Source organism: Odontesthes bonariensis, chromosome 16, assembly GCF_027942865.1.
Source record: "Odontesthes bonariensis isolate fOdoBon6 chromosome 16, fOdoBon6.hap1, whole genome shotgun sequence".
NCBI lineage: Eukaryota > Metazoa > Chordata > Actinopteri > Atheriniformes > Atherinopsidae > Odontesthes > Odontesthes bonariensis.
Genome location: NC_134521.1, coordinates 24328923 through 24342335, shown reverse-complemented (window position 1 = coordinate 24342335; position 13413 = coordinate 24328923). Strand labels below are relative to the sequence as shown.

At 44.1% G+C, this 13413-nt stretch overlaps 1 protein-coding gene across 11 annotated transcripts in view; it reads left to right on the top strand.

Moving 5' to 3' along the window:
- The window catches only part of rapgef6 (Rap guanine nucleotide exchange factor (GEF) 6), a 134415-nt gene that overhangs the window by 52963 nt on the left and 68039 nt on the right, over positions 1–13413 (top strand). For 5 of the 11 annotated variants that reach the window (XM_075486661.1, XM_075486663.1, XM_075486667.1 and 2 more), the window contains 2 exons: positions 1396–1539; positions 2730–2747. In XM_075486661.1, the coding sequence (XP_075342776.1) occupies positions 1396–1539; positions 2730–2747 (162 nt within the window). Of the gene's footprint in view, positions 1–612; positions 1540–2729; positions 2748–11679; positions 12688–13413 lie in introns of those variants that run through there. The other 6 variants (XM_075486666.1, XM_075486664.1, XM_075486665.1 and 3 more) reach the window with 3 other exon arrangements.

Genomic DNA, 13413 nt, shown 5'->3' with positions numbered 1-13413 from the left:
TAAATTGGACTGGTAATGTGTCAATAATGGTCAAATAATACTGTGGTCACTTCCACTACGTGCCCAGTTGGCCTTATTTGATTTGGGACAACAGTACGTTGTTGTAAAGTATGCACAAAGAAACCAAACTTCAACTAAAATGCTGGCAGTCAACTTGCTTTCTTGTTCGATGTTTGCACCACGGAAGAAAAATGAAATGTGGTTATTTCATTGATGGAGATGATTGCTTAGATTGCACAAAACTGTTCGAAGTCCCTTTTCAAATCATGATTTGAATAAATACAGAAGAAACAGAAGAGAATAAAAGACAAGTTAAGGACAGAATTGAACTATTAGGACAAAAAAGAGTCCCGTTTGTGACATGTTTTACATTTAAAAGAAAAGGGAAAAAACAACGTGGTCGTTACTGATATAACAAGGCTATTAGCTTTCTTAACATTATGTAATGAGGAAAAAAACAAAGTGAATTCTTTCGGCAATAACAGGCCGGGAATGGATTGTATGGCCGGAATCTGTGTGCCGTGCTGTTTTTCTTTCTGCCTGCAGAGGATATTTGTGTATTTACGGTTTCCTGGAGGAAACTGTGGGCTGAGTGTTTGCTCTGTGCGCCTGTCAGACGGCGACAGAGCGAGCGAGTGAGCATGTGAGTAAGTCTGTCAGTATGCAACATGTTGAGCAGCTGAACTCCGTCTCCAACTCCTGTTGCCACATTTTGAACCAAAAAAGATGCAGCGCTCGTTTTTCTGTCCTCATCGTCGGTCATCTAGTTTGATTCTTGTTTTTCTTTGATTCTGGACGCTTGCCCACAGGATGTGATGCTGGGGAATCCCTCAGGACTTTTGACTTTGTTGTAAATTCTCGGAGGCGACAATTCTTTTCAGCTTTTGTGTAGAAGTTTCCCTGCTTTTTTTTATTCCCCTCCCCTGCGGTATTTCCTGCTTTTATGTGTTGTTCTGATACCGTCCTTGAGTCCGGATGAGTGTGCTCCGCTGGCACCGGCTCTCTGCGCTCTGGAAGAACTGGATGTTCAACCAGGAGCCAGCAGAGGAGCAGGGCCAGATCTCAGAAGCTCCTGGACAGGAAGAGGAGCCACCGAAAAAGGAAGGGAGCACGTTCAAGAATCTGACACAAGCTGAGACCCCAAACTTGGATTATAAGCGGCACAACTCAGAAACTGACAACCACAATGTAGAATTTACTAATCTGAATGCGGTTCCTAAGGTCCAAAAGTCTGAGCTACTGAGGCGCAGCTGCTCTGAGCCGTGCTCTGAGCCGTGCTCTCAGGTCTCAAACAGTGTGGATAGGTCGTCCAGCTGCCGCCACGGACCTGAGCGTTGCGGCTGCAGGTCCAACAGAACCTTCCGTTCTGAGGAGAGTGTCGGCTGTGTATTGCAGGTGGATAACGGCAGCGAAGGGGACGACAGCTTCCTCCAGAGAGAGGGGTCCCAGCGGCGGTCCAGGCGGCGCTTCAGGAGGGTGAACCCCAGAGGAGAGCGGGAACTTATCACAGACGGCCAAGAACCCGCCGGCTACAACACGGTAGGACGACAAAAGTTATTAGCAGCAACGGCCAGTGCTGAGCCTCCAATAGCTGTTTACATGTTTGGGATCTTAACCAAGCTCGCTGCGGGCCTTCAACATGCTCAGGTGGGGAGGATTGATATGTTCAAACAATAGTTTTCTTTCAGACAATAGCAGGGTTTATGTTTGGTTCTCTGAAACATCACACTGACTCATCAGTGCTTTCAGTGTCGGCAGTGGAAGGTGACAGTTGGAAAGTGTTCTCTGCTCTTAACCGTTTAATCCTGACAGTTTTTCTGCTCTGTCATATTAAAGGCTTGCTTTTACTTTTAGATTAAACTTGCGATTTTATGAAAAAGATTAGGAATTGCTTGACAACAGCTAAAGCTTTTTAACAGTTTCTATTCATAGCAGAGCTGCTGAACTCTACTGTTTGTGTCTATTTAAGATGTGTCACCTGTGAAAATGGAATTAGGATTAGGAATCTCTAAAGAAAAGTTGATACTGTAGCTAAGTTTTTCTTGAGAATAATGTTCAGTGTTCGAAAGGGTTGAACAGTATGTCCCCATGTAAGGGTGGATTTCCCTCCCTCTGATAGGATCACTTGGGGCCAGCATTGTGTCAGTTACAGTTTCAGCTAATCATCTGAAGCCACGCTTTGCTCCTCACACACACAAAGTCACTTACGCAGAACGCTTGGTTGGCACACACACTTTTCCCTGCCCTTGTAAAGCTCCCTGGGGCGTTACAAAGGGGGCTTAATGGAGAGCTTAAAAGTGTCCTCTGTCGACCCTACCTGCCCCTGTACTCCCTCGGTGATTGTTCCACTTTTTGAAATGACATTTCTAGCCTTCAGCAAACGCAGAGTCCCACCACATTGTAGTCTGTGACTGCATTTAGGATATAAAGTTTCTCCACTCTGGACGAAAAACAAAGCAACTGTCCAGAAAATGTATAGATTTAGCGAACGCTTTGGGATTGTATTGGAGCAGGGTTGGAGGAAAACAAGAGGAACTAGTAACACATGGCCAAATCACATCCGTGTCACAAGTTTATTGTCCTATGGCATGAGTGGAGCTCTTGACTTCTTGGCCTTCACTCATTTCTCTCTCAACAGACAGACACACAGACTTTGCATACTTTCTTATTCTGACTGTGTCTTGTTTCTCTTCCCTTTCCCCCCCGTCTGGTGGTGTTCCTCCCCTCAGGGTTATGTCAACAACCAGGTAGGAAGCAGTACTAAGTGCAACTTTGTCTCCATTAATGCTTCCATTTAACACGGCATGCTTCTGCCTTGCAGCATCTCCACATGCATCAGGCTTTTTGTTGTGGTTGTTGGCAGGTCTGCTGTGCATGTGTGCGTTTCTCCTGATTCAGGCACCTGTTGTTTAGACACGGGCAGCATTGAGGAGGGGGGAAAGCAGGTTGTTCTGAGGCTGCCTCACACATGCTTACTGCTGTCTGCTGACACAGTGGGTGGCAGATAGCAAGAGGGCCAACGGGGGAATAAACAGATGCATGCTGGGAACAACAACTGAAGATGGTTTTGTTCAGTTGACAGTTAAACTTTAGAGGATGGAGGCAGGTTTACGTGAGCCTTGATGGGATATATAATGATTCTCAGGTTTCCTCTCTGAGAGTGAAAACATGTCATTTGTTTCCCCTCGTGTGCTGTTTTGTGGTCAGTTTCCTCACATTTACTGTGCTGGCAGAAAGAGATCCATCATAAAATCTGTTCCCGTATAGAAATAGCTCTTTAATTTATCATAGATCCGTGTGTAGTGAGATGCTGTTGTAAGATGTGACTTTGTCGTGCTCTGCGCTCGACATAAAGCAGCAGTTTGCTTAATAAAAAAAGAATGTTTAGGAATTTTTTGCTGTTTGTCAGACTGTGCAGAGACTGACATTTGTGTCTGCTGCCCTTTATAGAAGTTTGTTCTTTAAGTTCTTTAGCAAGTTGATTTACTAATCGTTTTGTCCTTTGACCAAGTTAAAATTATTATTATTATTTTTTTATTATTATTGCTTTTGTTTGCTTTATGCAATTCAACTTAGGGAGTTCCCTGTCTTTAATGTTATAATGTGTGCGCTGAAATGAAATTATTCGCACATAAGCACATGAAACAGAACTGTGGTTCTAGCAGTGGATCACAAGATGTCGTTTGGTTGTCTTATTGATCCATAATCACATCAGTAATCCATTATCACTGCTCTGCACTGGTGTCTGGTGTCTCTCTATGTCTCTTAATGGCTTACTCTTGAGTGAATGGAGTGGAGTTACCCCCCCCCCCCCCCCCAGAAAGGTTAAGAAATGTAGCATTTCTTGGGTCTTGAACAGAATACTGCACCAGTGAGCTGCAACTTTAGCTTACATTTTTGTTATTTTCAAGCCAGCAAAAGTCAAATTTATCAAGATTTATTTTATTATTTAACTTAATATACTTTATCATATTCGGTGCCATGATTAAGGTGGTTGTGATTGATTTTTATTGATACAGAAAGCTGATTCCTCTTCCACCGAGCACAGACGCGAGGTCCTGCGCATTCTCACTGCAATAACACACTGCTGGGATTCACTAATAACTCAGCTTCATACAACCCACACGCACACGCACAAATGTTGCGCTGTAACTGATGCACACAGAGAAAGTCACTTCATTTAGACATCAGATGCCTCTGGCTTATTGTCTGCCTCCTGCAGGGAAGATGGATAGATGAAGCCATCCCCTCATTTGCCCTGCAGAGGCAGTCTGTTCAAAGGGCTCTTTCAGCCGGGCTGCTCCACGGCACCTCTGGCTCATTAATTCAGTGCAGGTTCAGCCACCCGCACGGTATATCCTTCCACATGCACAGCACTAGATCTAAATCAGCAAAGTGATATCGTAGTGGTTCACTTTGTGCTACATTTCAAGTTAAATCCTATCCACAGCAGAATCCGCCTTCCGAATATCGACACAGATATGTTTGCTTTGCTTTAAAATACCAACTGCTTTTAAGTTTCTGTGTGAGGCCGTGCAGCTTATTAGTCACTGTAACTGTTGAACGTGAGGCGTGAAGCAGGAATCCTCCCTGCTGATTTAAAAGCAGACCGGAAATGCACGCTTGCAACGTCTGGGGTTTGCTAACTTCCTGTGTTACAGGCAAAATGTCTGATGTTTGCTTTATTTTTTTCACTTCCTTCATCTCTCATCAGTAGTGAAAAGCTTCAGCCACCATTCCACGTGTATATGAGGCAGCTGCTCGGGGGGCCGTGGTTGTTGGTCCAAGAGTTCATTCTTATTTATTCAGCTTTGGTTTGAAAAATACGATTAGATTATGATTATTATTTTCTAATGTCAAAGCTCACACCCTGAAGAAACACTTGATGCACAATACATCAGGATAAAATGGACTCTCATAGTTCTTATAGCACCAGTATTTTTAGGAATGCATCAGCGATGACTTTATCACGGTGACACCGTCTTTGGTGGTATCATCTGAACTCAGTTTGATGAGCTGGTGCTCCTCGTGCCGATGCCTTACTCGGGTTACCCTGACGTCACTGCTTACCATCGGTTAAATCTAAGGTTGCATTCCTCGTGAGACCAGTCAGTCGTTAGTGTGACTCATAAAGCTGCTTCGTAATAATGGTGTCAACCTGGTAGGAAGAATTGCAATGACCCTGCCACATCTTTCATCTTCAGATTTGAAAGCCACAAAGGTGTGACGATGGAACGCTTCTCAGCTGCCGAGCTGACTGGAGAAGTTTGTCTCCTTATCTCTTTGACTGCTAAAGGCCTCCTTAAGTTGAACGGGCTGGTTAAACGGCGATGTTTGGGAAATCTGTGGAACTCCAGCCTCCGTGTTGTTGAAAAAGTGCATTTCCTGTGCTGATTCTGTCGGAATTAGCTCAGCGGGGTTGGTTAGTTTCATAACATTTTGCTTGGCATTATATAACAGTGAAGTTGTCAGCACATCCTGTAATTTTCCTGTCGTCATATGTACAGTATACGATCGCATGGTGTTACAAATCTGTGTGTATGGGTGTGCCTCCACGAAAGTGCTTCTCTAAAGCAGTATTGTGTTTGTTTTTTTTTTGTTTTTATTTACTCCTGCTGCTGTATCTGCACAGAACTACAATATTCTGGGCTGCTTATGTTTTAAAGCTGTGTGCTGCTTTTTGTCCATCCAGTCCTTTCCTGAGCTCATCTGGTCTCATTCTATCAGAATGCAGGTGGGGGCCATCTCAACCCCAGGGGCCCATAGCCAGCTCTGCCTCTCCTAGACCAAGCGGGGCCCCAGGGAGAGATGGAGAGTCAGGAACAAGTGGACCGAAAAGAACAATGAAAGCCACACGCTAAAAAATGTTGCATCCCTTCACTGATTAAAATGGTCAGTCTCTAAGGAAGACCTTTTTTTTTAACAGTAACAGTACATTTTTGGAATAAATATATTAGCAAAAGCAGATGGACTTGTAGAGGGACGGAATGAAGGGGAAAAGGTGAAAAGTGTGTGGGGGTGCATGCATGTAGAAATGTTGGGTCATTAAAGAGATAAGAAATTGAACTTTAAGAACTGCTGAAGAAGATTTAGAAAAGACGGATGTGTAGCTGAGAAATGAAGATGAGGAGAAAGGATTACGAGAGAAAAGTGTGGGCGCGCAGCAGGAGGAGGAGCGGTGCGTTGTAGGGATGAAGAGATGAGGCGCAAAGGGGAAGGTTGTGAGACTGTCAGGTGGGGATTTAATGTGAGGGAGGGGTAAAAGAGTGGAGAGGCCAGGAGGACAAAGACAGGAGAGCGGAGGAGGGGAGGATGGAGGATGAGGCAGAGCTGGGATTATTTGCAGTTTGTCAGACTGTGCAGAGTCTGTAAACGGCAGCAGACACAAACAGCAGAAGTTTGTTCTGTAAATGCTCTCGGCAGAAGTAGTTTGACCAATTGAAAATGAGTTTTTTTGTATGATTTTTATTTATTTATTTTTTGTTAGCTTTAGAACTGGGGTTGACGGCACTTTCAATTAACCCTACGTTAGAACAAAAACTCTGAGGCGAAACGAACTGCAGCTTCATCCAGTTTAAAACAACATCCGGGATGCTATGCTTCTATTTTATTGACAAATGAAACCTCGGGATAAGCAGTGAAAAAACAAGATCAAAATATTTTCGCCCAAACAGCTGGCACCGTCTGGTTCAGCGATCACGTGCCAATCAACGACTTGTTTACTTCCTCAAATTGTTGCCTAGGCTCAAAATACTGGGCCCAGTCTCTGACTGCTGCCTCCGACAGCCAACAACAGCGCAGTGATTGAACCGTAGAAACTGTTATGAAATGTGGTTTGTGACGTCAATGGCAGCTTTCTTTGAACTGTATGTCATTACTTAACAGAACCCGACTTTTTACTCAGCATCGTGTTTTTTTTCCCCATATGCATGGGCATCATAGGACATTAGTTGCGTAACAGGTTGTTTGCAATCTCCCTCATTTCATATTTAAGCTTGCTGTTCGGTTTTCTTCTGTTGTGAGGCTGTTGAATGGTGCAGACATCCTGACAGTGTGCAGCAGGGCATGCAGAGTACAGTATGTCGGGCAGCACAGTGTACCAGTGGGCCACTGTCTGTGGCTGTTGTTGCTGCTAATTTTAGGGATTACATCACCAGCATTAAGATGACAGACAACCTTGTTGAACTCCCACTCCATTTTCCTCACTGCTTCTTCTCTCTTCCTTGTGCCCATCTAATCTGCATCTTCCCTGTTTTTGGACCTCTGTTGAACCACGTTTTAATCTGCCTTAACCCTGTTTCTCTTACATCGGGATGAGATTAACCTTTCGGTGAAGGCTATTTGAAGCTTTCTGCTGTTCATCTTGTCTGCAGGGTTTCCATTACCTGAACAAAAGCAGATGATCAGTAAAGTAAAAAATGAATAGGTGCTATGAACCACGATAAAACACCCCCTTGCCTGTTCTTCACCTTGTAAAATCTCACTGGCAGTTCTTTCCCTCCTCCTCAACCACCCGCTCTCCCCCTTTTAGTCTAAATTTTTCATCCATGAGTCTCCTCCTCTTTCAATAAACATTTTTTCTGTCTCTCTTGCGTGCTTGTGCCCGACACACCGTCTCCCCTTGTTTGCTTACAATCCATCTTTCCCTGGTACTAGCCCCTGTGGGTTGTTTCTCACTCTGTATGATGATGTTATCCATTGTTATCAACATGTCAGACACCACTTTTTACCCATTACCTTCACAGCACAGCTGACAGAAATTGGCCCGCAGAGTCCGTTTTGTATCATTGTCACCGGTTATTTAGTGCCGGTTTTATTTTGCTTGCTGCTCTCTTGATCTTCAAGGCTTGAAACCTCCCTGTCAGGCTGACTCTGCAGGGACCCGTCGGAAAGGGAAGGGCCGGTTTAAATGGCAGGAATTCCTGTCTTGTCTTTCACACAGACACGCTCACGAGTACATACTTAGGGACCACTCTCCTTTTTCACTTTTTATTAGGAGGGCTTTGTGCTTTAAGCGATTGTGTCTTGCATACAGGACATCATCGTATCTGGCTGTTTGCCGAGGTCGTTTTGAATTGCAGTAATGGTAATGAGGCAGTTTTCATGCAAGAACTTTGTCATTTTTGGGACAACGTGTGGACAGATGGATCCAGACTTCCTCCACAGATGTGCTTCATAGAAAGATGGAGATGTGCTGTCATAGCTGGAAATATTACGGAGTAGAACCCGCCCCTCCAACTGGAGTTTCAGATCAGCCTTTCTCTTTCTTTTATGCCAAAAATGTGTGAAACGCCAAACACACTTCACATTTACGTTACCCTTATATTAGTGCGTTGTCCATTTGGAAGTAGGATTATGGGATTATTGCACATCAAAGTTCCAACAGAGAAATATTGTCTAAGCTAACAACTCAGCGCTTCTTCATGTGCGCATGTGGCTACACGTCTGTGTTCTACAGAACAGCAGGATCTCTATTCAGCTGACTCTTTTGAATAAGCCTGGCAGAACTGATTACATGTGAGATGTATCCACACACACACACACACACACACACACAAGCACAGACTGCATCTGACCACTCTGTGCAAGCTTGTGAGCGTATTCAGATGAGTGCGTGTGGTGTCTTGTGGGCCGGTAGTCCCAGCATCGTGCTGAATGATAAAAAGGAGACCGTCTCGTCCCCAAAGTACTGACACATACAGGATGCACTGTGTACATGTAGCCAGTGCAAGCTGCACAGCATGTGCGACAGTCTGCCACTTCCTGTCTTTTGTTCGAGTCTTATTTTCCAAAGATACTGAAATTTTCTTTTTGCGGTCAAAAATTCATGTAGCGTGCACATGTTGACTGTTTCTTTTTCTTTTTACATCTTCACATACCTGTCTCAAATTGAATTTTATTCCATGACTTTTCTTACTTGCATAAATATGGCCGTTTCTCGCCTCGTCCATTAACACTCACCTGACTCGACCCGACTCGTGCAAGCGAGCACACACAATGGCAGACTGTTCCAGGAAGTGTTTCCTGTGTGACGTGTATCCCGCTTCGTGTTTCGCACACAGATTCCTCGTCTTTTGTGCACTTACTGACAGTGCTCTCAGAAAGCGTGCGTGCTTTAACGTTTTCACTTTGAACGGAGAATCGGGTCAGTCGCACGAGATGAGCTGAGATGAGTGACATTGTGTCACCACATTAAGTTGCCTTGTGTCTGCTAATTACTCAGATAGCCCTGTTCACAGTGAGTGCAAAGCCTGTGTTCCTCATTTCAGTTCCCCTTCAAACTCCTTTTCAGATGGAAATGAATAGAGCCACATGTGTCTTGACCACGCAGAGATTTGTGACTTCAGAATGACCTCGTCAATTCTTCCTTTTTTTGTCTTCTTTATAATCTTTTAATGTATTTAGTTGTTTTTTGTCTCCCAGCAGCTCTGTCTGAGATAGTTTATTCTCTAAAAAAGGATTGTATGTCAACAAAACACTACGATTTCACATCTTTAGGTCCTCGTGATTTTGGCTTTTTTTAGCCATTGTGTTCAGTACTTCTGTGTGACGATATAAAGCAGAGAGCAGCATGAGGGCGGCCACGACCAGTGATGGTAATCTGTATATGAAATGTATCTAAACTAAATAGCTGATTATGTGGTTTGAGCACTGCCTCTAAAGGTTTAGGTTAAAGATTTAGATAGCAAGAGGGAGAGATATTGATTAGTAACTGTGTGAAGGCTTCTTTCACCATCCTTCTTGTGCTTAGCGAAAGAAGCTCCAGAACTTCCTTTTCCCAAATGTTCTGTGTCATGTTGAGCCTCTGACGCTTCTTGCTGTGTGTGAGTGTGTGTGTTGGGCTTTGATGGCAGGGAAAGGAGACGCAGTGCTGCACCTACTTCAACACGCATCCAGAGTGTGAGCACAGCTTTTTCTTTCTGAAGTGCTCATATATTCTCTGACAGAGCCCTCCATTAGGCCCAGAGTCTTCCATCACTTCAGGGCTCGGTAATTTCATTCATGTGGAATGGTGTTGGGCGTGTTTATAGGATGTGTGTATCTATTTTTTTTCCTTCATCTTTTTAGACTATTAGCCACCTTTATTTTGTATATCGGTCTCTCTGCCGCTATCTGCTTATGCAGTGATCTGTTTCCAGCTTTCTCTTTTTTTTTTCTTCCAGGCTCTCTTGTGTACATAGCGCTCCTCTGAAGGCAGGACTCCATGTGCTTGAATCTGATTGGCTGCAGAGTAAAAGGATGATGTCATTCTTAGTCGGGAGGAGTATTTTTGCCTCATTTGGGCAGAGGAGAGTGGTTTGAGGGTAGGCATCCTTATTCAGAGCAGCTAGCAGAAAGAGTAAAAATAGTAGCATGCAGAGATAATGAGGTAGGGACTGTTTCTTTACAAGAACAAATTATTTGTGTGCAGCGCTTTAATGTTGGTACAGGAAGCGCATTTTCATGGCACACACACAAAACGAATTTATGGTGTTAATTTAAGCTGGACTTTTAAAATGCTTGTTTGCCCGTAAACTTCTTAGTCCAACCAGAATGGTGTGAAGTTGAGCTTCCCATAACTGCTTTCCTTTCCTTTTTGTACCTGCTGCTTGCTTGGGTTTAGGTAGCATAATGATCTCGCATATGAGGAAAGTCGCAGACATTGAGGGTCCCTTTCACTATGGTTGAGCAAAATGAACGATGACTGACTTTCATAGGGGGCCAGAGAAGGGTTAGAGAGAAGGTGGCCATTTAATGGGCTGATAACTGGAGTTGGCTCTTGATGGTGACATGGAATGACTCGAAAAAGGAAAAAAAGAAAACAATCATGGTTTTGACATTTGTTTCTTTGGAGTTTATGATTCTTGTGCTGTCATTAAAATGACTATGATCACAAAATATTATTGTGGGTTGTGCCTATTGTGTTTAAAATGCACATTTTAAACCTGCAATTTTGACAGATGGACCTATTTTGACTTCAGTGCTTATTGGGATGTGGCCAGGCATCTCAAGCCGTTGGTCCAACTTTCTTGGGTGGTTTTCCACATCTGGTGCTTCGAGTGGGGAAAAAACGCACTCAGGGTTATTTATAGATTCTCTCAGAGCCAGGTCTGCTTCAAATTCTTACCAGTAACAAACTGCTCAACCTAATGCCTTTTCTAAGCTGAGGTTTTCTTTGCGCGTCACTCCACTGTCTCAGGTTGAGTTGCTGTATGTGTGCTTATTGTCTTTGTCACATGTGAAGTTCTGTCTTTTGTGTTTTCTTTCTTGAAGACGAAAAGCTATGACCACTTTCTGCTATTGTGCCGCATGTTCACATTCGGGAGCGTCTGTCCTTGTATCTCACAGGGGCTCTGTGATTTATGCCTCACCCCCCTCGTTTTTTGTAATTTATGCGACACGCTCACAAAGAGGAGGGGGTTGCTTCAATACACTCAGCTTTATGTTACCAGCAGATCAATAAAGATGTTCCCTCGCTTTCCTCCCTATCTCCATTTCTCCATTTCTCCCATTCTCCGTCTCTCTCTCATCCACATCTGCTCAGCATCCAATCCGTCTAATGCAGTTTCCCTCTGCTCTCCTCATTTGTGCCACCTCCCCTCTCTCTCTGTCTCCCTCCCTCTCGCGCTGCACAGGTGATGTCATTCTTTTTCAGCTGGATTCCCCTCCCCTCCCTTTCCTCTCCTCGTTCCCACTCTCCCCATTAGCAGCCGGCTCTCCTTAGCGCAGCATCCATCCACGGTAGCTTCTCTCCAAGGATGGGAGGGGGAGGAGGAATGCCGGCGTGAGGTGGGAGCGCGAACCGGGGATGAGATCTTAAAGCTTGGGCTGCAGGAGCAGGATCACTGGCCTCTGCCATGGAGCTGCATCACTGGGCGCACACATGCACCGCTGGAGCTTTATAGAGAAGAAAAGAGTTGCAAAGAGTCGAAGAAAGGAGTTTGACAGACATAGACAGTGCATGAGAAGGAGAGAAGAACTGCAGCTTAATGATCCAGGCTTTTGGGAGCTGAAAGGAGATTGTTTGGATTGCTTGGAGCCAGACGAGAGGCTTGCTTCTGTGGGGCTGCAGACGAGCCCCTCTTTTTATTCAGCATTTATTCATCTTTTTAGAGAGGAAACCTCTGTTTCCTAATGAAATAAAAAGCATCATCAAGAGGGCAAGATTGACTTGCCGAGCCTCTTCACTGAACTTTCACCAGAAAGATGAACTAAACTTGTATGTTAAGTTTGATGGTTTTTAATCTATCACCACGCAGCCTCTTTTATTGTGGATTTAGCTCTGAATATTCGGCACAGTTTCTCGTATCACGCAGGGCTGTAAGCGTCCCTGTTGCAGTTCCCTTGAATGTTTAAGTAGAAGACAGAAAGCTGCACATATAAATGGATCTTTCTTGACTTTGTATCCAGTCTCATTCCGTGGTGACGTCTGACTGTCGCCCAGCTGATCTTCGGCCCTTTACCGCCAAATCAGTGAAAACAATTTTTTTTAAATTGGAAAAAAAAATAATTTAAACCACCTTCTGGACAATTCTCAGCGAAGAGAGTGGCGTCAGCCTTTGCCCTCCTCCTTGAGTTATTCATTTTTTTTTTCATCGTCTCTTGCCAAACGAGGGGAAACTTCCCCTCGCTGGCACCCTCCCTCCCGTGGAAATGGCTTTCCTGGTCCGTTGCTATGCCAACTGCTTGCAGCCGTGGTCCTCTAAAGTAAGCGATGTCGTAATCCCTTTTTCTGGCCAGTGCCTCTGGCTCTGGATGTTGCCGCCTCTGTGTGTGTGTGTGTGTATCTGCGTGTGTTTCTGAGAGAAAGCGATAGGGTGGGGATCAGAGAAAATGAGCTTCATTCACATGCATATTCATGATGTGCATTTTAGGACACTTGCATGTTCTGCTTTGGCATGAATTTGAATTTTAAACCTACTCAAAAATACTAATATCTGTTGCTGCTGGTATAATGCCAAAGCGTTTTCCAGCTGCTGCCCTGTGGAGGGAGATGGATTCGAAAATGAAATAATCATATGCATAAAAGGCTGATTATTATCTTCAGTGTTTGGAAATCTGCATGATTCCAGACCTGCTTTTGTTTGAACAGTATTTAGTCGCCATTGAAAGTAAACCTGATCCACATGAAGAGCTGTGACGTATTGAAGATGTGGGATGTTTTCTTTGGCCTCACATCAGTGTTTTGTTACTCCCATCAGCTGCAACAGCATCCGGCTTCTATTCTCCAAAGTGATTTAAAGATTTTCAAAAAATGATATATTTTAAGGGTCAGCCCGCCGCTCCTGCGTTTTAGATTTGGTTTAATGTTTGAATTGATTTAAACTCTGCGTGTGAAGTTTAAACCTAGGGTTTCGGTCGGTTGAGTAAAGTGTAGCCTAGGTACATATGTCTTTTTTTCTTTGTTTGTTTTCATTCTATAACTTAGAGCCT